General features: G+C 38.3%; 2 protein-coding genes and 1 non-coding gene across 4 annotated transcripts; 2 read left to right on the top strand and 1 right to left on the bottom strand.

The window, feature by feature from the left end:
• Positions 1-373: 373 nt before the first annotated feature.
• LOC139135941 (pyruvate dehydrogenase E1 component subunit beta, mitochondrial-like) lies at positions 374-17,146 on the bottom strand. The gene is made up of 8 exons (XM_070703725.1): positions 17,028-17,146; positions 16,858-16,920; positions 15,287-15,493; positions 14,154-14,261; positions 12,970-13,147; positions 12,187-12,389; positions 4,065-4,206; positions 374-3,019 (listed from the first exon to the last, which is right to left on the bottom strand). Exons 1-8 carry the CDS (start codon positions 17,067-17,069, stop codon positions 2,871-2,873), a joined length of 1,092 nt encoding a protein of 363 aa, XP_070559826.1. The 5' UTR covers positions 17,070-17,146; the 3' UTR covers positions 374-2,870.
• Positions 16,273-25,249, top strand: LOC139135940 (solute carrier family 25 member 3-like). 2 transcript variants are annotated; one of them, XM_070703722.1, is made up of 8 exons: positions 16,273-16,306; positions 17,578-17,742; positions 21,286-21,407; positions 21,765-21,944; positions 22,477-22,658; positions 23,224-23,396; positions 23,755-23,865; positions 24,492-25,249. In XM_070703722.1, exons 1-8 carry the CDS (start codon positions 16,288-16,290, stop codon positions 24,653-24,655), a joined length of 1,116 nt encoding a protein of 371 aa, XP_070559823.1. In that variant the 5' UTR covers positions 16,273-16,287; the 3' UTR covers positions 24,656-25,249. The 2 variants fall into 2 exon arrangements, with proteins under 2 accessions (XP_070559823.1, XP_070559825.1); XM_070703724.1 differs by lacking the exon at positions 16,273-16,306 and adding an exon at positions 17,389-17,461.
• On the top strand, positions 23,999-24,246 carry LOC139136038 (small nucleolar RNA SNORA53). The gene has a single exon (XR_011553078.1). It is a non-coding gene; the product is annotated as a small nucleolar RNA SNORA53 (small nucleolar RNA).

Genomic DNA, 25,249 nt, shown 5'->3' with positions numbered 1-25,249 from the left:
GGGAACAGCAACTACGGGAGTCATCAAGAGATTGTTAGGGTCTTTACTCAAACCAAAGAAACATTCACCAATGAATGCACATGAAAAGTCCAGCAGTTCACGAACAGACACAGACACAGACACATGCACACATACATAAGGACAGCCATTCACTCATTCATGCAAACATACATACATACACTTGCATGCATGCATACACACACACACACACACACACACACACACACACACACACACACATACATAGACACATACATACACAGGCTTGATCATCCCTCTGGACCCTCCTGCTGTCTATATGAAGAACAAATATGAAAAATGTTGGAAATCATGTCTGTGTAAAAACATACAAGGAAATGTAAAGAAATGCATATTCTGCAGCTGTGCATGTTAAACACTTTATTTCATTTTAAATTTCAGTCCAATGGATATTGAAGTTAATTGTACAAATCTAAAAATCACGGATGTGATAACAGTGAGTCAAATCCTTACATTCCATCAAACTTATACATTTCTACAAATTTGTTTAAAGAAGATAATTGGGCAATTCCACCCAGAGATTTCAGTCACATATGAGTAGTTTACAGAGGGTATAGCATTATGAAATAGACTAAGGGGCTAAGATTGCTGGCTTAAGGGAAGGAGGTCGGGAAGTCTATGACAGCATGATCCAGGAAATATTTTTGTTTCCATGTTCTATTGCTACACTCTGCAAACAGGAATAGCTGCTAGCACAGAATTACTAAGGGAACTTTCAGCAATTTAAAAACACAGTTTAATAGGTGTTGTTCCATTGTAAACCTTACAATTTACAGTTTGTGTGTCAACCTAACTTTAACCCTGGTGCATCTGAGAAGATAATGTATACATGTAGATCAACAAAAATTCCCTGACATATTATTGAGCAAACATCTATAGCATTTGGATGCTGCAAAGTGTATCAAAATTGTAAATTAAGAAAGACACTCAGGACAATAAAGTTTGTTGGTATTTGAAAAGTAGGAGTGACACGTAAACACAGATGAAATGAAACTCATCGATGTAAGTTCCTTCACAATTCTAATCTATTGCATCCCTTGCAATGAGAAGCAAAGCTTTACACTGATAAGCTTTAGGTTGTGTATAATGTGGTTCTGATGATAAAAATGATTACAAGCATGACAGCCAAATTGAAGCCCGCCCTCTACAGTCTGATATTGGATGCTAAAAATACCAAGTAATGTAACAAGAGCACAGCTGAGTGTTTACAACTTTATGTGTTCAATAAGCAATAACAGACGGTAATTGTCTGTAATCAACTGCAAAAGTATACAAATAGTGACTGGCCATGAAGGAGCGTATGGTTGTTTTTCTGAGGGCTTTAGAGTTGCCCAAGAACAGTCAGTTTCACAAGGCTGTAAGACAAGGGAAACAAACTATTTTGGGTGACTTTCAGGCGTGAGGGAACACAAACTGTAACTTATGCTGTTACTGCATTGTGACCAGTCAATATGTGGTCAATATGTGGTTTTTGACAAACCTCATCCAATATTTTCACTGAATCAAGAAATTCCTCCGTGACAGCACTGCCATTTTCTTTTATGTCTTTTAGCATGTGTAGATGGGCACCCAACTCAACCCAGACAACATTTGTTCCAGTACCAGTTCAGTAACTGCCTCCTTACAGATATCAGCGCCAGAATGAAGCATACCTTGTGACTGTAAATTATCAAATCACGACAGACAGTGTGTTCGGATGAGGTGTGTTACAATATTACTTAAATATAGACCCATATCATCAGTATATAAGAGCCATGTCCTGTGAATCACTGAACACAATATCATTCATGTCCAACAGAACAAGATTATGTATGTAACTTGGCCACACACAAATACTTAAACATTGATTTGACAAGCATTTGCAGGATTTAAGTGTACTCTAAGTATATATTTGTATTGTGGGTCTGGGGCTTGGACATTAATCAGAAATCACTGGCACTATCTTTAATGAAATCTCGGTCTGGGTAAAAAAAAACTGACATAATTCATGCTGAAATGACCCATGCAACGTCACTTGTCACTTTCAATAGCTAGTAAATGGGTTCAAGTCATTCATAACTGGCAATGATACTGACGGGAGGAAAGCTGAAATATTAAAATTGCACATGCACCACTGAAAAGCCATGTACCGACAATTCTGCTATGGTCCACTATTGATAATCTGATGGATATGACATACAACTATAGAAATAAAAATTATTCACACACTATACAATGCAAAAAATTATCACAGATTTTAGTACCCCTCCAGCAGACCAGTGTCATGGAAACCTCTTTAATCATCTTTCTACCAGGCGCCATAGACAAACCACAGAAATAACTACTACTTGGGAGAAAAAGGATTAAATATTGGTCTCAATTCACAGGTAGTTGACAATAATAGAACAAAGTAGACAATATACACCATCTTTGGTACCTTGTGTTGGTTTTTAGAAAAGGTGTGAAAATATACAGGCATTTAATGCTCTGAACATAGCTTTGTTTTTGTTCAAGATGTGTTTCGTCCCCTCCACACACACACAATTTACCATCCCCTACACATTCTAACTTTGTACACATTGTTTCCACAGAATTACCTTGGCAGAAAGTCTAGACATTGCTCTTTGTTCTTTCAATAACCTGCACTGTGTGGTTTTACTCACAACCAGAATGAATTCGCATCAACATTCATCCTAATCAAATACAATGGCAATGGTCTGCACAGGGGTACAGCTGTTCATTTGCAAAAACAGAATTCTCAGATATAAACACAGTATCTTTTCTCTGACAGCGCATAAAAAACTGACCAGCGAGGTGTATTTTTACAATCTAAGACCCTTTGGAGTTTGCTGTCACTGTAGGTTGAGAAGTTTCTTGACTGTTGTAACTATATTGTGAGTTTGAGGCAGTGCTGCCTGTTCTAACGTAGCTGCATAAGGCATTGGTACGTCTGCTCCAGTCACGCGTACAGCTGGCGCATCTAAATGATCGAATGCTTCACCTGCAAAATCAAGAGAAAGGCTCGTTCAGACAGACGGTAATGTCTTGGACTTCAACATAGACTGTCAACAGCACTTTATGCCTTCTTTGCCTGAAACCACTGTGGAAAGTGCTGTGGAATATGCTTTTCTCAACAACCAAGTGCTGAGTGTTTCCTAATGAACTGCCCTGACCCTTAAAGGCCACAATGGCACAAATGGTTGTCGACAGTCTGACTTCCAAAGTAAAAACTCAATATGTTTACCTTTGAAATTTTTAATGCAAACTTTTCATAACGAGTTTGAGGTGATATGGAAGGTCATGATAAATCCTCTTCAGTCTGAGATCTTTTCTTGACATAAAATCCAAACTGAATGCATGTCTTTCATATGTATTTCCATCAAGATCAGTGTATTTTGCTGAGGTATGGGGAGATAGGTGAATGCTTTGAGAACCCCAGTCACAATTTTGTTGTCCCCAAATAGGATTGCATTGATGTTCCAAGGGGTCCCCAGTAACAGGACTGGGGAACCCTGCTAAAATTTACCAGTGTACTGATCTTAACAAAAACACTGAAGATTACAGTACAAACATAAGTAAAAAAACACAATTCTTGTATCAACTCCATGGCAATATAATGTCGAAAGTCTATTACATTAAATACATTATAATATCAATTTCCTTTCATAAAAATCATGTTAACTGACTGGCTAAGAACACCAGGAGTTGATTATGTCAAGCACACTTTACCATGGAAATCTGACACACAACATTAAAATACATCAGAACATATGGCAATCACATCCTAATTTAACAATTTACTATAATGCCTAAAGGGAGAAAAACCTGTGTGTTTGAAGCAGAAGCTTCAACTGGCTGGTAAGAGAATAGTAATTATCATTTCTGTATAGCTTTACCACAACATTCAAGCATATAACTTAAGAGATAACATTTGCCACAAAAAACAAAAGCACAAATTACTAAATAACATACAGCCAAGCAAGAGGTTTTTAATAAGTTAGGAGGAAATACCTGAAGACAAAAAAACAATGTATAAAAGCACTTACTTTCAAGAACTCTTGATAAAATTTCTGATCCTACACCACTTTGTGGCCAACCTCCTTCCACTGAAATCAGGTGATGTGTCTTCATCACTGATTCCTTGATTGTATCAAAGTCCATCGGACGAATTGAACGTAAATTAATAACCTGTGGGGACAAAAGTTCAAGCAAAGCTATGATCATAATTCATATGAAAACACAAATGATTGAGAAATTTTCGATGGAATTTTTTCACCTTGACCACATTTGCAGCTCTGCGAAAAAAGCACTGAGTATTTTCTAAAGATAATCTCAATAAAAGCAACATATCAAATTTGTGCTTGTTATAGAATGTCGTTATTAGCAATTTGAGTCCTTCAGCATTGCCTTAAGGAGGTACGCTACCATTCCAAAAAATGTTGGGACATTCTTGAAGTTGACTTTTCTGAAATAATCTTTATGTGTACATTGCAAAGATATGAAAAAAATATGGGGTACCCATGCAAAATTTTTGTATAAACACATGCCAAAATTGACAGAAAACCACTAAATCTCCCATTTTGCGAAATTTGCACTTACCAGCAGAATCTTTATTTTATCGCAAACGATTAACAGATCCCAGTGTGCATACCACATTTTTGCATTGCCAGGACAGCTGAATTAGGACAATCAACTAAAATTTGTGATGTCTTGTCTTAAAAATTAAATATTAGACCCTAAATTTATCATTGAACTGTAAAATTAGTCTTTTTTAAAAATATAAACTTCATATAAATGCACAAAATAATTTTCAAAATGCTAAAAAGTACAGCAATATCTATCAAACAGACAGTGTTCTTTGATTTAGAAGCAAAAAAAGTTGGGGTCACCACGCAAATTTTCTTAATAAACAGCAAAAAGTGACGAAAAAAGGTGAATTTTGTTAGACCTTAGATTTGACCCTCTAGCTTACTGATATTATGTCAGAGCTACAATTGTTAATTATTCTCTACTGATCTTTCAAAATAAAAATGACTGTCGATTTTTCAGTGCCAAAATATAATTTCGGTTGGTTTGATTCATAAAAACCTCTGAAAGAAATATTATAAGGTCACTAGCATGATTTATTGCCATTTTGTCCTGTTATTCACGCTCACCAGGTTAGATAGTCTAAAGGAACATGTACATCTTCTGGACAAAAGAGGGCGCTCTCCTTCATAGAATGGTAGCGTACTACCTTAAACTGCATTGTCATCATTTTCATATTACCCGTGGCAAGTTGTAATATGCATAAACTAACGCAGCTTTTGAGATCTGTTGGATTAATTATGAGAAATTTCTCTGAAAAAATGATTGTTTTTCTTCTATAATTCTCTCTTTGCCTTCATTGCCTTTGCTTATACATGTACCTATACACGTGATGCTGATTTCGTCCTTCAAAACTCTCCAGGAATTCAAAGAAAGGCTTTACAGCTAACAAGTCATTGACAATGACATAGTCCCCACTTGTAATAGGAGTATTAGTCTTGATGGGGCAGGGAAATGTGGTCATTAAGAAGTATCACTGGAGTGTATATGTTGAGATCTATGGGCACATAGGTCTATGTCGTTGTTCCCAATTTGAAACACATGAGGCATGTCTAAGTTATGGCTCTAAATCGGGAAAAATTCAGACGTCAATCTGTATTGGCCAGCCAAGAAATACATATGCACATAATAATGAGGTACAAGATGTGACATCTTAAGGTCTAATATCCTATCAGAATTGGAGGGTATAGAACTTGTGGTTACTGAGTTATGCATATGTATGTATAATCAAGGTCAAAGGTCATCGAGGTCACATAACAGTTTGAAAAAAACATTGTATTGCTAATTAATCCCTATATGCCAAAATCAGACATCCAGCTCTATGGGCTTGGTCAGAATTAGATATATGCATAATTAATGAGGTACAGTATGAAGCATCATAAGGTCTCCCATCATACCATATATGAAGGGTGTACCACTTGTGGTTACTGAGTTATGGACAAATATGTATATTTGAGGTCAAAGGTCACCGAGGTCACGTGACATTTGGTCAAAAAAATTGTATTGCTAAGTTATCCCTATATACCAAAAATCAGACCTCTAGCTCTATTGACTCGCTCAAAATTAGATATGCACATAATTAATGAGGTACAATATGTGGCGTTATTAGCTGTCCCATCATACCATATATGAAGGGTGTAGCACTTGTGGTTACTCAGTTATGGACAAATATGTATATTTGAGGTCAAAGGTCACCGAGGTCACGTGACATTTGGTCAAAAAATTGTATTGCTAAGTTATCCCTATATACCAAAAATCAGACATCCAGCTCTATTGACTCGCTCAAAATTAGATATGCACATAATTAATGAGGTACAATATGTGGCGTCATAAGCTGTCCCATCATACCATATATGAAGGGTGTAGCACTTGTGGTTACTGAGTTATGGACAAATATGCAGTGTTGTCCTTATATTTAAAAGTAGCCAGGTAAATTAAGAAAGTAGCCGGGTTGACTGCGAGGGAGCGAAGCGACGGAGCGGCGAGTGAGCGTAGCGAATGGGGGGGGGGGGGGGGGGGAGAGCGCGTAGAGTCGATCAATGCGTAATAATATTACGCATTGGATTGAGTCTCTACCCATTTTTTCATTGTTATGAGTTTTCTATACGCAAACGATAATAGTAAAATGTTTGCGAAAGCACTCTCCGCGACTGAGCTTAGGCGACAACCAGACGAGATCGAGATGAGTGCGTGAGATGAGTGAGATGAGTGAGTGTTGCAACATTTCTGTCAATCATTCATTTTGTGTGGAAAGTTTCGGATTCTCTGAGTGTAGTCTGAAAAATCGGCATCGTCGAGTCCGAGGTACGTTACCATGTCAGTTGTGCCTATGAACTTACTACGTTGCTAATTTTCAGGCTAGCGATAGTTTCTGAAACTTCTGACACAAAGTGAGTGATTGACAGAAATGTTGCAACAAATTAATGCAAACCGCGCACGCCGATCATCGCGTCTCTCTGTCCCCAAATTTGATCAAAGCAGGTATGCAGCATGGCGTCGGAAGGAAACAACTATATTTTCTTTCAAATTTGCTCCACGAGTCCGTGAAAAAAATGATTCAGAGGGTCCATGGAAATACACTATCGGGCAACCCAACACGGACAACATGGAGAGGCGCAGTTGAATTGAACCCAGGGGATCAGCTCCACGGTGGAGCCGTGAGCCGTACGCGTGACGATGATTCGCCGGTCGGCAACGGTCGGCAACACACATGCCTGTGACCGTGGATTCTAGTACGTAAAAATAATAATTGAAAAAAATACCCATTCAAATAAAAAGTTGCTTCTAAAAAATCAGTTCTAGCTCATTTTGTTTTAAATCTAGGAAATGTCGGTATTGCTCTGAGAATAACTTGACTTGTTAAGAAGATCATACTCGTAGTGACCGTGACGTTTGCAGCCAGCGCGGCGGCGGAAAACTAGCTGCAGTCTCATGAACTTCGAATCGTCGATCAAAATCACATCTTTTCGGCGCTTTTTTCTAACAAATTCAGCGAAATTGAAGTTTTTCATACATAAACTAAATATATTTTTGGAATTAAGTATACCTTTTGAACGGGCTTTCTTCGGAAAAAAAATTTCCATCGGCAAGATGCCAGTCATGAGAGAAAATGCCGAGAGAGTTTGACCGGTGACCTCGCTGTTAATTTTATGCAGGAAATTACAATAACAATGCTTGGTCGAATGACGCAGTGCCTTGAGGGTGGGATCACCAGTGGTATATGGGGAGGAGTACCTCCCGATGGTGATAAGTGGTGCAGATTACCGTCGCCTAGGTGACTGGCGTATACGCGTGCCAAAAGACACCTATGGTTGATTTCCTGTTGACCAGTCGGATGGCAGAGTTGCAAATACCTGGACTGAACCATTTGGTTTTTGTGGGTGTCGGTGGTACTTTGACAATATAAGTAAAATGCACATATATTGAGTTTATTGTCTTGTTTATGAGCGGCCAGTATTTCCAACAGCATAAATTATGTGCATTTGCCTTGAAGGAATAAATAATTTTCGAATAAACATCGCGAATGTAACTACATTCCTTAAGCTCGACGTACACTTAAGTGCCCCAAAGAACCATGAAATCGCCCGACTTTCGATTGAAGAGATGAGTTTTGCCAAACCGCGTATACAGAAAAAGTGGCAGATGACTTTATTTTTAGAATCATAGACAGTATAGCGAGATGTAAAAAATGTGAAACAGGCTCCCCACCTAACTATCCTAAATGTTTTGTGTCGAGTTTGTGTTTGATTCGTTTCGAAAATGTGTTCCTACATTCTTATCAGATTGTTTGTGTTAATGAAATGTTTGTTTCGCTTTGGATATTTGTAGAGAAGTTTGGATTAGTGTGTACGGTAATGTTTTGTTTGTGTGGGGAAAGCTTATGGCGAGACGCAGCCGGACCTATGTTGTTACAAAAGTTGATAGAGTCGCCCTTTGACGCTTGCGTTTCGAAAACCGAGTGTGGTTTCTCATCAGTCGCAGTGTAGATTCTTTCCTTAGTTTGTGTTTGTGAAAATTTATTTTAATGCATTTTAGTGGTCTTGCTTTCCGATTAGCGAGGCAAGTATATTAATTTTGGTCACGTTGTGAGTCCGTTGGTGGTTCGGTTTGTTTGTTCTATATTTCTTTACTTCGGTAAATTTTGTTTTGACTGGTGTGTCTTTTAGATTTTTGCGGAGGTTTGTGAATTTTTAGACAATAAGTACCACTGCGGGGTACGGATTTATGTTTATTGGATCAAGATACTTACAAGTATCCTGGTTGATGTGCTTGTTCTCGTACATTTAATTAATAGTTCATTTACTTTGTTACTGTTTGTTCTGGCTTGTTGTGTATAATACTGAGTGTTACGTAATTGCCTTTCGCATTCGAGTACGTAATCGTTTGTGTTGACAATAACGAAAAACCGACCCTTGTCGAAGGGTTATTTTCCCAAATTTGTCCAATGTTTGCAAGCTGGTTTATCGCGATTCTTTGGCACGCGACATGTTTTGTTTCCTTGTTTGAAAGGTATCTCTAGAAGTGCGAGTTTAGAAGCTTCAGATAGCTTTCAAGTTTTTGTTTTTTTGTTGTTCGTGGAGTCCAGTTTGACTTTTCTTTGAATTGGTGTTGTTGCGATTGTTTGTGTCTCACGATGTAGCGTAGTCACATTATACGACTTTATTTGTTGAATCCTGAGGTGGTTTTATTATGTTTGGTTTTGTTGGTGTCTGAATGAATTTTAAGGCTTTTGCCTAGTACTATTTTTCGGAGTTTCATAGTTTGAGCGATGATAGGTTGTTGTTGAATTTCATGTTGTTGTCGGCTTTTCTTTGGAAATAGCTGATTTATTTCCACGGCCATGTTTTCTGTTACGTTACTGTGATTGTTTATTTTGTATTTAATGTTGTGTTTCAGTTGTTTGTTATGTGTACGATTTTTGTTATTTCTTTTAAGTGTTTGTGTGTTCTATGTCATCTTATCGTATGTTTTGGTAGTTCCCTTTTTGGAGTATTTGGTGGCCCTGAAAAGGGCCGCTTGGTATGGGTTTTTGTTAGCGCTTGGCGCGTTTGTTTTGGCGATAAGCCTAGCTTTTTATGCTTCTTTTCGCCGATTCGATGTGCTTGGTGAGTAGGTGTTTGCCGCCTTCTAGTCACTGTGTGTGCTTACATGGACAGTCTGCATAGCCCTTGAATGTGGTCTCGATTTGATCAAACTTACAATTTAGGAGTATATATCAAAACTGATAAATGATTTATGTGATTACTGTAGCTATAGATAGGCTACATTCAGGACGGGCAGCGACGGGCAGTAATTAGTAGGCAAAACAGGTGGTTTTCACCGTGGGCAGAACTCGGTGCAATGATACTGAACATTAATAGTAAGCCTGTCACCTTGAAGGTAATGCTGTAGGTGAAACAAGGACACACGATGGTACAAACAACACCACAAGTGAAACGTACACACAGAAATACACGCGTTCCTACGTTGTGCCCACCCGGGCCACGCGATTAAAATATGACTGATACTGCGGATAGTGTTAATTGGGTCGGTAAACAGTCAATTAATAGTTTAATTGACTACCTGGGTGATTGGCAGGTCGTGTCCAACGACGCATATGCAAAGCAGGCCAAAAGACAAAAGCTCCCAAAGTTATTGACAGCTGGCCAGGGGTCACCATGAATACGTAATGAAGCTTCACTACGCAGAAACTGCGTAGTCAAGCCCTTCTTAACCGGTCAAACTCTCTCGGCATTTTCCGGCATGGGTGGTCGACGCCACATTTCTTTTTGACGTCATCGCTAAAAATCATGACCTAAAAGATGACCTTCATACTAATCAAACCAATTACACTGCTCGTAACAAAGACAACACCATAGGCGCGTCCATCAGCCAATCACACTATTTAACAAATAAAAGATCGGGCTCAAAAAGCCACAAACGGGTATTTGGAAACTGTTTTATGTTTTTGCAGTTCCATGCGGGGGGAAAGGGGTCGCGAAATGCTGATCGTACGTGTGCCGTCTAACAGCTGGCAGTGCAATCCCGAAATTACAGGTCTATAAAAATAATCTAATGACGTTAAAAGTAGCCGGGAAAAAATGCAAAACAGCCGGGTTATTTACCCGGCACCCGGCTTCTAAGGACAACACTGAATATGTATATTTGAGGTCAAACGTCACTGAGGTCACTTGACATTTGGTCAAAAAAATCTGTATTGCTAAGTTATCCCTATATACCAAAAATCAGACCTCTAGCTCTATTGACTCGCTCAAAATTAGATATGTGCATAATTAATGAGGTACAATATGTGGCGTCATAAGCTGTCCCATCATACCATATATGAAGGGTGTAGCACTTGTGGTTACTGAGTTATGGACAAATATATATTTGAGGTCAAAGGTCACCAAGGTCACCTGATATTTTGTCAAAATATCTGAGATATCTGCGTGAACGGATGGACTCACGGACGGACGTGACCCAATCTATAAGCCCCCTGGACTTCATCCGTGGGGACTAAAAAGTGTGTCTCACTGTATCCTTTTTTAAATTTTTATTTTCTTAGCCTTATATATGGGAGTCTATGGACTGCCTTATACATGGGAGTCTATGGACTGCCTTATACATGGGAGTCTATGGACTGCCTTATACATGGGAGTCTATGGAGACTGCCTTATACATGGGAGTCTATGGAGACTGCCTTATACATGGGAGTCTATGGAGGTGAAAACTAAAAAGTCCTCTAACACGGCCAAATTTGATCGCATTGTGAAACAAATCGACGTGCATCTGTATGGGGTAGGGTACTATCCTTGTGCAAAGTTTGAAAGAAATTAAAGTGGGCATGTCTGAGATATCTGCGTGAACGCACGCACGCACACACGCACGCAAGGACATGACCAAACCTATAAGTCCCCCCGGACGGTATCCGTGGGGACTAATAAATCCATCCTTCTCAGTGTTTGAGTAATATTAAATATTAAATATTCATGTGGTATGATGGCTATCTATCTACGGTTGAAGAGACTCTTTCATAAAGAAGTACAACATTGCAGTGTTTATCAGTGTTATTTCTTCTGAAAAGTACCAGATGGATTGTTAAGGGGAGACAAATTTTCGAACAAAACTTTACTGCACAACTATTCTCCTGATAATTATGTTACTTGATTATCAAAATTTCACAACCTTTCATCTCCTCTGATGTCACCATTGGGCATGAAATCAATGCATATTCATCTAACCAACATCAATGAGCACATTTAAAGACCCAGAAGCTGTGATTGTTGATTGTCTTTTTCACCTTTTTTGTTTCTAATATCAAATACATTTTCTTGTTCCACTCCCCAAAGCATGATGAAGATACACAGTATTTTGCTTGTCTACTCAGCCTGTATATGTTGTTGTTGAAAAGTGAATTCTAGTATGGACTAAAATTCAAACGTAAACAATAGCAGTGCATTGTACATGTATAGCCGCTATGTTGACTAGCTAAATAGCATGTGTTTCAGCAAGAAACTGTTGTTGATATTATGAACAAAAAAGTGAAAAAAACTCCAAAATTTAGATCTACTGGCCCTTTAATCTCCAACTGAGTATTCTCACCTCACAAGATATTCCCTGTTCCTCCAATTCCTTGGCCGCATCAAGACACGCTCCCACTGGTTTGCTGTGAGCTACTAGAGTTACATGGTTACCTTCCTTTTCAATCTTTGCTTTGCCTATTGGTAACAGGAAATCTGGTGACAACACCTCATCTGATACTTCAAAGGAATGGCCATACATCAACTCATTTTCAAGAACTACCACTGTAAAAAAATTAGATATTGTGAGTGAATGGTTTGTACGATGTAATGATTAATATTAATTTCTGATACACTAAGTTGTTATCTCTTCATATTCATGCTATATCGGTAATTGGACCAGCTGTAATATTGTTGCTGAAGAAATGAGTACAGCCATTTTTCGGCAAAAATTAGAGAGGTTCAATAACATGCAGTGAGCATAGTATCTATCAAGACATTCCATTTAACAGTTTACACTGGATACAAAATGTTGGGGTTTCAGAAATAATTTAGTTTGCTTTTGGATATTGTATCAGGGATTAGTATAAATTAAGAGGGATAAGCCATGACATGATTTTTGTAATGATACAAATTATAACAAGCTAGTACGTAAAGGATCATTGTGGGTGTACAATGTCAAAGTAATCTTGCATATATGGTGTTGTTCCTATATGGGTCATTGGCCAAGATAACTATTTGAAAATTTCACATGAACTAGAATACTGCTACCTTATCCTGCGAAAATAATGCCTGCAAGTGTGCTAGGTAGTCACAAACAAACATAGAGCAACCTTAATCTGTGCTTATGGCCTTTATTATTTACCTGGGTTGGGGTCTCTAACAGCTGACTTGAGAAGGCCCCTGGCATCTTCTGCAGAGTAAGGACTGAGGACTTTTAAACCTGGACAATTGCTATACCAGGCTGCAAAGCATTGTGAATGTTGTGCAGCCACACCAGCCGCTGCACCATTTGGACCTCTGAAGACTATGGGTACTGGCACCTATGTATGCATCAAGATTACAACAACCAATCACATCTACTATATGGATGATATCTAATTATCATGCGCAGAACAGACTTTCTGCACATGCACAGAATGAAGGGTTAGTTTTCCCTGATTAAGACTGGATGGAGAAATTTGACAAGATCTAACGAGCAGCTTTGCCTCCAATGTTATTCAGCCACATCATCCAGGCCATGTTTTCAATTTCTAATTACTTTATATCGTGAGCAGTGTGATTGCTTCGGTGTTCATAGGGACTGGAAAACAATTTATTCATAAAGCATACATGAAGAATACAGGGCTGAACTGTAAGCTTTATCAAACTCCTTCACTATCTCTGTATAACATTTCAAAGAAAACAGTCCATATCTGTGAAGTGCCCTCCCTAATCCCCTTCATCAGTTTATCTTACTGATTACCAGCCATGACAATTCCACTAATCAGCTTTCAGCAACTTCTCCAAAGTTTGGTCAGTGCAACAAAAATATGACATAATTTGCATATGTTAGTTGTTCTTCATAAGTCATTGACTGAAAAGTTGCCGAAAGATCACACACAAATTCTGCAGAGTGGAGTGTCGTTCATTAAATGGTAATATTGTGAACTGATATTCAAACAGCCAGGAGAGGGGACCAGGATGGTTAAGAAAGTTAAAGAAATTTCAACAAAGTAATTTTTTCTGATTCTGTAGCGTACGCCCATATATGCTTTCCTGTACATGAGTGTCAGCCTCACATAACGGCATTATCATTTACATTGTATTTACATAACAATAATGATTATTATAGGTTAAGTTTTGAGCTTGTCATTTTTTAAGAATTTGACAATGGCTTATCTGCTGTTGCTGTTCTCACAGAATGCAGTTCTGAATTGAAAGAGGCAAGCAAACTTGCATGTTGTTTATCAAATAATTTTCAGCACTCTCAGAAGGTCAACCTGTTCACATGAATTCCTGTCATTGATCCACCTTGCAAGGTTGAGTGATAAGGAAGACATTACTTACACTTCCTGCTGACATGTACAGTGTTTTGGCTGCTGAGTTTATCACATGGTCTATTGCTTGCATAGAGAAATTAAACGTCATGAATTCACAGATGGGCCTCAGCCCTGCCTGTGGAAACAAACAAAAGAAAATCCAAGTGTCATGACTGAATAGAATTAGAAACTGTCATAGGCTTCCTTGTCCATGGTCTATGATAAAATCTGCTATTATGCTGTCCAAATGTCTTTCCAGCTCATCTATTTTATACTACATTGGAGACATACATTACGTACATTTGTATTCAAGAGTTCCTCTACGTTGAAACTACAAACGTGCTATTATCCTACTCTACTCAATCCCAGCATCCACTATTTCCTTCATCTGGTCATCATATGGGTAGATGCAACATTTAAATCTATAGTAATTTACATGGGCATTACTCGGGTTGCAAATGTATTTCTATGGCATTTTTAAAGGACTCATTACACTAGTTATTCAGCTAATTTGTTTTATAAACTTGGAATATAACCTTTTCACCACCGAAAAAACATAAAGGAATTAATTATTCCGCTTGAAATTTAACGTGTGATGTCTACTTCTACAGCCAATCTTCAACATCTTTAAAGCATGATGGATATCAGTCTATTAATGGTTCTGTATTGGTTGACACTGAATATGGCATCAATATGCATGACAAAATGATATAATCTTAAATTGACTGCAAAACCAGAGAACCTCATAAGCTTTGCAACTTTTGAAAAGCTTAAAGATTATCGGATTGATCGAATTTGATTGAAGCAAATATGAATGAAAGAATGCTAAAACCAGACATACTTTTGTCATGAGAACGCAAACTAAATAATTCATCGCATCAACTTCTGCAGAAGAATGTTGTATACAAATGACACATTCTAATGAACATTGAAAGTTGGCAGCTATACTCTGTTTCATTATACACAGTACCAGCGACCTGTCTATGGTTTCATGTTGCCATGATAAGTTGATATATGTGAAGTTCGATGTTCGTTATATATGTGAAGTTCGACATTCAAATGTTTTGAACCATATGGGTAAATCAATCAGTCCTGATATTGAACAAAAATAATCTTCAGAATATGGCATTCTTCGGGAAAAAATATGACAATATCACGAACCATTGCTGCTCCAACACATATTCCAGCAAATCCCATTTCTGTAATTGGCGTATCAATAACTCTTTTATCACCCCATTTCTTCCAAAGGCCTCGGCTCACTTTGTATGCTCCATCATACATAGCAACTTCCTCTCCCATCAAAAGCACTCTATCATCTCTCTCTAGTTCTTCATCAATTGCTGAGTTCAATGCATCTCGAACAGTCATCTACAACAGAAATATTTTTGAAATCCTGTTATGTGTATCACCTCGGCATTATTTTTAAAAAAAGTAAATATAATTCTGTATTGATGCCTAGAAAAACAATTTGTGTGGTATGTTGTTGTAGCATGGATGTACCTCCATGGTTGTAGGCACTATGACCTTACATTCATATGGCCTTGACCTATTTGCAGAAGGTGAGGCACACTGATATCACGTTCAAGTATTCAAGTAAAGAAAGCGCTCGGTCAAGTTTCTGCCAGCGGCTTTAGAGTGATTGGATGGACATGAATATTCAGAGCATAAAACTGGAGCATCCTGGTGTTCTGGGGCTGACATCTCCAAATGTTTTGCTACCAGTATAACACAACAGTCACTGTAATCCCCGAGGGGGCTCGCCTTGGGCAATACACCACAAACTTGGAGGATTAGATGGGATTTGCCACAAAACTGAGACGGGGACGGGGGTGGGGGCAGTTACCTCCTCTGGTATTCCTTGTCTGTTTCTCTTACCATGTAACTTTGCACTGTGCAGAGGACTGTGGTATGGCAGGGCCTACTTAGTGTACCGACCACATCTGGATTTTCTAGATCGTCTTGCCCTTGGGGGTGGGGCACTTAGAATATTTTACACGACTTGATTTCCGAATGCCCTAAGTAAGCCTGAGGGAGTGTTTACATTGACTCCCGGCATTGACTGCTGCACAAAGTTTTTCTGCTTGTGTATAAGACAAATTGTAGTGACGTTTTGGTTTTTCCTACTGTGCAGAGAATAAGAACAAAGTGGTTTCTGCAAAGCGATGCATTGCAAGGATATCGGTAAGGGCTTCTTCTTTCACTCGTTGTCACTTTATTCATGCCTTATTTGACTAGTCTGCATAGATTTGTGTCGCCGCAAAGTGGGCCGTGACGGAACATATGGCTGGGGGGGGGGGGGGGACGGACTTGGGTAGAGACAGGACATGCAACTACACAGTAGGTCCCAGATGGTTTTCCTTTGCTTGCATAAATAATTATTTGTATTTGTCTCATAGGCCTGTTGTACTACCTTGTACGATTCCATTGTTTTTAATGCCATGGTCAATGGTTAAATATAGCCAAGGTAAAACATGGGTAATCGTAATATGGAATCGGGCTCAGCATGCAACTTGCAAGAGGTCATCTCTTTGCTCGGCATAACGGCGAAACGCAGCGTCCCCTATCAACCAAGGGTTCCATTATATTTACAAATCTGTCAATTTTAGACGATCGAAAGATATAGGGCCTATAGTGTTTGGAAACTACTGCTCCAGTGATAGAAAACCAATCTGTTACTTGCGTCGTTGTAGGAAGTGAACGCAAAATAACGAAGAAAGGTGTCCTAGCCTTACCATTTGTGAAGATACTGGTGCAGATACGCCAAGGTTCCTCCCAAATGCACCCTTTAGAAAGACCTGCAACATTCAACATATGTGGAAAGATTACATCAAGGAAGAATTAAAACATTAAGAATAACTTCGATTTTCTTCAACAAGTGCCGAAAATAATAATAAATCTCTACCCCTTTGCAAACTCGTCGGTGGAAATGCCTGAGTGCCGCCATGTTTCTCTACGAGTGTAATATGGAGCAATGACCTGTGCAGACCGTGCAGACCTATAATTACCCAGAATGCATGCTCCCCGAAGGATGCCTTAAACAAGCAATCTTCCCAAAAGATAATATGTAAATAATTTATCATATTATTTTTACTTTTCGCGAATTTTCCTTGAATCGAGATTAGAAAATACGTATTCTCTAACTTGATAATATCTTCATTATTGATTAATTTAAAGATTTGTTGGTAAGTCCAAATAAAACTTTTATAGTACAACACTTTAAAATTTGCTTCGCGGAACCAGAGCAAACGTCATCTATTGTCAACCAATCAGAGACGAATGACAATGATGGTCACGTGACTGGACGCCATTTTGGTACCGGCGAATCCACGCTTACCGGTAGGTATCCTACACGTGAAAAGTTTCGTCAAATTTTCGCCAACTTTTAGCACGTAAGACGTACTAACCAATATCAGACCGTCTTTCTAACCTTTGTTTTAACTGATTTATCGCAGAAAGTCACAGAAAAAATATGTTTTCGTCGTTATTGGAAACTGCAAAGAACAGCCCGTTTGTGCGGCCTTTTCAAGCACAATGCGAAGGCAGATCGCAGACATCTGAAATCGGTTCTTCAGAAATTCAACCCAGAACGATATCAGCAGCTGCTGTGGCAGAAGAAGGTCAGTATTTAATGTTCCTACAATGAATTTCCTGTATCACAATTTACAGATACGACTGCTATTCTCTGCGAATACGGGCTTACAATCCTGTTGAAAAACCTGTTCCGGTAGCTACGTGCCGACTGCGGTCGTGACGTAGGTTGACCTTCATTATTCCATGAATTCAGAAGTCGGTCATACTTGTCTGATCCACTCATTAATTTCATGCATAACGATTTAAGAAAACACTTATCGCAAATCTTCTTTAACACGTACCGTAATTACTGCTTCCACAGTCGATTACTACTAACACTCTGTAAACGACGTTGTATATACTAGAAATGGCCGGCGCGTGAACTACTTACTCATGCCATTGGTGTAGCTTCACGGCGAACTGTACCAAAGTCAAGCGGTCGTAGCAAAATCGATCCTACATGTACAGCCGCACTCTTCCGTAACGTACGGCTGTCACACAAGTAAATATCCACAGTGATTCACTGTGTGATTGTGCTTGATAGTCTTGCCTGCAACCAAATGGTTGAGTATTCAGGAAATAGGAATGTTGTTAACTTTCTCTCTTCATGTAGTCCTCTTGAAATAATTCGATTCATTTTTTTGAAAATAACGATTATTGAAATTATAACCCATCATCTCGATTCTAAGCCTTATGCTAAGCAAAGAAAATTAGTTCTGAATCATAAGTGGGGTCTGTTTCTAGATGTTTCAGAACCAAGTCATTTTGGCCTCTAAATTTCTGACTCCAAGTCGTTGCAGCACCACAACCCAAGACATCTGGCTTCGTTCTATTTACCACAGGCTTAGGGACAATGGATAACTAGTCCTACCAATAATTGCAAACCAATGCGGCTACCTGTAACTACTACTGTGAATATGCATCCTTTGTGGTGTGTCCCCTGTGCTTGGGCCACGAGGGCATCGCCATAGAACACATTCTGTTATAGTAAAATTACAAAGTAATTTTCAGAAATTTTTGCCAGTGGCGTAGATATCAATTGGCTTCAGAGGTACATTGTAACTGACATACAAGGGCTCGAAATTAGTGGTAGTCCCGCGTCCACAGACTACCAACTTTTCTCTTGGGCTACCAAAATCCATGAAATGGAAGCCCATACGGACTACCAAAGCCTGGGACCTGAATTCAGTCAGTACTTGGCATGACCATGTCCGGCCTGTCACTTTGGGACCAGCTAAATGTCATACCTAGGCCAGACACAGAAAGGCCAGACTGACTTTGGTATGCAAATGACGAAGACGACCGTGTGGTGGAACTTTGCAACAAAGTTTCCATATTTGAACTGCCCATGGCCAATGAAAATGTATTTTCGTCGCATTTTCATCATAATGGATCACTGAAAATTACATATTATACCTGGTTCCTACAGAAAGCCCTATTTTTAGCCCTGCTACAGTATGTCTCAGTGCTCAGTAGGTGTTGTCGTTGTCTTTACGACTATCACAATTTACATAACATTTATTATACCTGTTTCCTAAGGTATTAAAGGTGTGCAATATTCACATCAACTGACTAGAAAATTCACTCCCTGTGCAGAATCTTGAAAAATAGCTTTTTTTTCGTCTGGTTACCGTAAAAAGATATCCCAGGACTAAAAATGCATGGGCTACCAGCCATTGTCACTGGGCTACCAACTTCAGAAAATGGTAGCCCTAGTGGACTACCAGGGAAAAAAGTTAATTTCGAGCCCTGCATATCTATAAGTCAGTGCAGTCAATGATAATTTACTTTGAACATCTGAAAGCAAAGTATTAACGGTTAAGCATTATGAAGTTTATGGAAGAAAGTAACAATTAGGACATAAAATCAAGTACATATATAGAGAATGCTCCTATTTAAAGGTTCACTGTAAAGCCCCTTTCAACTGTGTCTTTTTATGTTTTGCTTACCCAAAACATTACCATCCAGTCATCAGAAAGATGTTTTTAGTTCCCATCATTAAACTACATTGTCTTTGAACATCAATTTTAATTCCTTGGTTATGTATTAAATCCACTGTTCAATTTTTGTGTATCCGATCATGATGTCCATGTATTACTTGCATGCCAAAAGTTACAAAGTTAAAATCTGAATTATATGTATTTTGTCCATCACAAATGTTTGAAAAGAGTTCTGTGGTCACACTATTCTAGGAATTTTTGACATCACCTGCTTTTGATTTTCAAAACAGCTCATTGTAAAAAAATACAAAAAAGATGCAGCTCATGAGCTGTAAAGCCATTAAGAGAAATGTGAAATTTTGCATATTGTATGGGAGAATGTCAACACTTCATACGTCTGAACTCGTTTAGGGTTAGGGGTTGATGTAGTGGTACGCCTTTGAAAAACAAGGACAATCAATTTACATAACAATCCGCAATCTGCATAGGTTTTTGTGGTGAAAATATATTCTTTAGTATATAATTATTTACATATTAATAGACTGCCACAAAAACAGGAGTTGTCCTCTCTTAAAAAAACCTGTTGAGAACCCTTGGATTATTCTCTTGCGAACTGAATGCCATCATAAACATATACACAATTTGTGACAGTCCCTGAGATCTGGTGGTGGTAAGTTTTTCCCCTAGTTTTTTGTGACCCCTATTGTATTTGTCAGAAATAAGCTTGTTTTACAGTACTTCTAAAGTTCAAGATCTGTTGAAGATATTATTCTTCCGATTTTAATACAAGTGTATTGCTAAAAATGTACATGTAAAGTAAACTGTATGTCATAAACATTAGCAGTTAGAAAGTGATATAGCTGGTATATTAAATTTTGAAAAAAAATTGAATATAGGTAGCTCAACTGCAAGGGATGATATGTTTCCATGTACACATTATTATCTGTCAGGAACACAAAGAAGAGTAAATACATATTTAATTACAGGCTGCAGTATGGCCAAAGCTGCTGGTACTGTGCAGCACTGCTAATAGAAACCTAGATATCAATCTAGTGATAATGATAGCTGAAACAGAACAACATCCATATTGCAGTAATTTCTGCTTGTATATATAACTTTAGTAAATGATCTAATGTTGTGGTTTTTCATTTCAATTCTCCACTCAAAGTGAAAGGTATCAATGCTATCATTCCAGTAGCTGGACTCCTGGAATTTGACAATATTTCTGATGTTAACATTTACATAAATAGGGCTATTAACCTTTAGATCACTGAACTTTATAGTGTGGTCCACCAGGCCGAAAATAGAACATGGAATGGGTCTTTATTCTTCCAATCACGACAAATCTAACCTGCATTCATGCATTATCTATCATTTTCGAAGACAGATTCTCAACATTTTAACCTGTTCACCCCCAATACCCTGTAAACAGGTCCACACTCGCCACTGATATCAATGGGTCTGGGCCAAACCATGGTGGTGAAAAGGTTAAGTATAATTAGTAGTTCATGTCCAAAGGAATTTTAGTGAAAGTTTGAGCCATGATTATATTTCTGAATGTGATTAGCAGATAGTTGAATCTTGGCATCAGGGATTTGATTTTGACGCGTAACATCTAAAGCAGATATTCTTTTTTCCTCCTCTCATCAGAAACAAGTTGTGAGTTTGGAAGTTCCAAATATTATGCACTTTGCGGGTTTGGTGGTATCTTGAGTTGCGGAATCACACACACTGCTGTTGTGCCATTGGATTTAGTCAAATGCAGGATACAGGTGAGATGCTGACATTTGTATAGTCATTTAGCTGACTTAATTATAATTCATCACACTGTTTGAAAGTCCTGTTTTGATCATTCCACGGTTTTTGATCATTTGCAAAGAAAACTACATACAACATTGCCTTACTGTAAGTAAACAGAGTTGTCTAATTTTCAGGTGAAGTGTACTGTCATGAAAAAGTGGAAATGAAGTGAAACCAAATTTTCAACCGTCATGAATGAATGTATGTTATAGCATTTCATAGTTGTGAAAGTTTAGATTTGGGAAGAGTACAGACATGTCTCTTCTGTAAATTTACACCAACTATTAAAAAAATACACTGAGCATGTTGAACTTTGACCTTTCATCCAGGTTGACCCAGCTAAATATGGCAACATCATCAATGGCTTCCGTGTCACACTCAGAGAAGAGAGCTTCCGTGCTCTCGGTAAAGGCTGGGCGCCAACAGCCATTGGATATTCAGCACAGGGATTATGTAAGTTCGGGTTCTATGAAGTTTTCAAGATACTTTACAGCAACATGCTTGGTGAGGTGAGTAATAGTAATTTCAATGATACTTCACAAGCAATCAGTTTTTGCATAGTCTTGGCAAAGACCAGTGACAACATCTGTTTTGCATTGTGATAAGAAAACAGGTCTGGTTCATTTTAATTTTCCTGTGACCATTACAGGTATAATTTGTCACCTGTTCCAATTTTGCCACAGTTACCATGGAAAGAGAAAATCTAACCAATCACAGATTTAAGCGGGTGGGCTCTTTTTAAAATAAACGCCCTCACATGGGCATTTTGAATACCAAGGAACACCCCTTTGACCATATATGGGCATATTTAGATTACAGGTGACTGTATACCTTTAAGCTTTGAATACTATCCACTATTGGATTTGATGCGAACTGAGAGCAATATTGCATTTGGTATTTTCTTGCTAATCTAGATGTAGTAATGCTGACGTTGCCATTTTTGTTCAGTTGATGTGATCACATGTTAGATGAAGAAGGACAATTGTGTTCTGCATAAGGTTAGAGTTTTCAGAATGTTATGTTTTTTGTTTGTTTTGACAGGAATTAACCTACTCATGGCGTACATCATTATACTTAGCAGCAAGTGCAAGTGCAGAGTTCTTCGCTGACATTGCATTGGCTCCCATGGAAGCATGCAAAGTGCGTATGCAGACACAACCAGGATGGGCCAACACACTTCGTGTGGGTTTCCCTAAACTGTATGCTGAGGAAGGCATCAGAGGGTATGTAATGATGATTTTTGGTAGCGTGACACTCAAGTTGTGATGTGGATAAATATTAAAGAGTTTAGAAATGACAATAAGATGTCACAAACTATTCAGGTCACTCTACTTATTCATGTCATGCAAAGAGATATTCTGTGGAACATTACACTTTTCAGACAAAAATGCCTATATGCAGGATGGCCTACATTGAAACTACGTAGTCAGCCTTAAGAAATATGCAACTTCATTGCAATGTGTGATAGTCAATCTAAATGGAGAGAAATGTTTTGAATGAAAAGTCATTTATTATACACCTAACAGTGCTCATGTTAGTTTCTGTTGTACTATTAGAGAAGATCTCATGATGTGTGATGTTGTCACACAGTTTCCACATTGAACACTAAAATTTTGTTGTAAATATTATCAGCAGTCTAACAGGCAGAAACAGTTGCAGTGAACTGCATAGATTTACATGGCATAGATTGTCTGTGGCAATACTGCACTGTAAGCTACATATACTCTTTATAATAAAACATCGCATTTGTAAATTTGTCAAACTTTATTTCTTTCTTTCGACATGCAGATTTTACAAGGGTCTTCCACCACTGTGGCTCAGGCAGATCCCGTACACCATGATGAAGTTTGCCTGCTTTGAAAGAACAGTAGAAGCATTGTACAAACACGTAGTGCCTAAACCAAGGAGTGAATGTACCAAATCTGAACAGCTTGTTGTTACCTTTGCTGCTGGTTATATCGGTACGTTGAAAATTACTGTCTGGTAAAAGCATAGACCTTTTATCTATGATCTTTGCTTGAAGCGCACCGTACATAGAAATCAGATGGGTTTTAAAATTGACAAAACCAACTTTGATGTTATTAAGAAACTGTTGCATGGACTGTCTTGCAGTGTGCCAAATGGAGTATGAAGAGTGTTTTCAAATGCGCTTTAGTTATAGTATTCTAGAGCTGTGTTTCTGGAGTCAGTAACAATTTTTTGCAGTGTTTAAATTTTGGAAAGAATCAAAATGAGTAGGTCAATAAACTGTGTTCATTTCGAAATTTCTGTATCTGTTATGATGTAATCTTTAATTGATGATATTCTTCAATTTTTCAGCTGGTGTATTCTGTGCTGTTGTATCACATCCCGCTGACACTGTGGTATCGAAACTCAACCAAATGCCTGGAAGTTCTCCAATCACTGTTGCCAAAGACCTTGGAATGGCCGGTATGGATATAGCATCCCTTTCTTTCTGTTATCATCTTTTACATCATGACAGTCACGCATGCTCGCAACATGACATTTTCGCTGAGTCATCATGTTTATTTGTGATGTTTAATCCAAGATTTGTCAATATGTAAACACACTTCCTTAGATCCACTCTTGGGCTGGTCAGTTTGACCAGCCAACAACACTGCCATGTTGTGTCGTCGGGAGTGCCTGAGTCATTGGTGTGTGATAGAAATATGCCTCCACTGTCAGCAAATATACTCTCAGAACCCTGACACGCTGCTTATCACTGTTCCAGCTGTAGCCTTGCTGTAGCTGGTCCCTGACATGTCAGCTGTCATTTCTGTGTATGGGAGTGTGGCTGGTGATGGGGACAGTGTCTACTTTGAGTCTCAATATGTTGAAATTTACTTTATCAATCCAAAATACCAAAGACTCTGAATCTGAAGTTTTCACATGCAAATAGTTCCGTAGTGTATCATGCATTGACCATGTTGGGTTTTTTCTGTGTAAGTTGAATCTATACAATGAGAAATTAGCAAAATGAGTTGATATCAGTTGCAACAGTTCCAACTAAGTACAATGTTTTTATTCACCCATCCATTACTTTATCTTGTTTGTAGGACTGTGGAAGGGTCTCTTCCCACGTATCATCATGATTGGTACCCTGACAGCCCTGCAGTGGTTCATCTATGACTCCGTCAAGGTGTACTTCCGTCTGCCCAGACCCCCACCACCAGAGATGCCAGAAAGCTTGAAGAGAAAGCTGGCTGAGAAACAAGCTTAATTAACGCTAAGAGTGGAACAGATCAAACCGCTACTCACTTTTGAAATATCAGAGTTTTAACAACCAAGTTGTACCACGAGGAAAGGTTTGACAAATAAAGGAAGATTTTTGAGAAAAAAGCTTGATCGTATGCCGTGTGTCAGAAAATTTTTAACCATGTCCATGCAAAACAGCATTGTTTTGTAAGTTAACAGAGGAGAAAGTAAAATTATGACTAAAACAAGTAATAACTTTTAAAACTGTATATAATATTCCAGTTTCAAAAGCATTGTATACATGCATAAACTTTTAAGTATGGAAACCTCTGAAAAGAATGATTTTACTTTTCTACAACTTATGGAATCGTGTGTCGGAACTGTTATTTCATGGTTGACCAAAAAAATAACTTCGATTACCCAGGATGTTTTGATGAAAATGGATTGAGAAGAGCAAGTTGGGCTCCTGATCTTATTTGTTGAGACAAAAGAAATCTTGCTGGACATAGGTACTGTGTGATAATATAAAATATATGAGCAAGACCCATTTGTGCATAGGAAGTAAAATAATTGCAGTGTATGTATTTATGTCATAATAAAATTTCAGGTTTCATGATAA

This window comes from Ptychodera flava, chromosome 6, assembly GCF_041260155.1.
Source record: "Ptychodera flava strain L36383 chromosome 6, AS_Pfla_20210202, whole genome shotgun sequence".
Taxonomy (NCBI): Eukaryota; Metazoa; Hemichordata; class Enteropneusta; family Ptychoderidae; genus Ptychodera; species Ptychodera flava.
The sequence above is the reverse complement of the archived record's forward strand: the minus strand, read 5'-3'. Positions and strand labels throughout refer to the sequence as shown.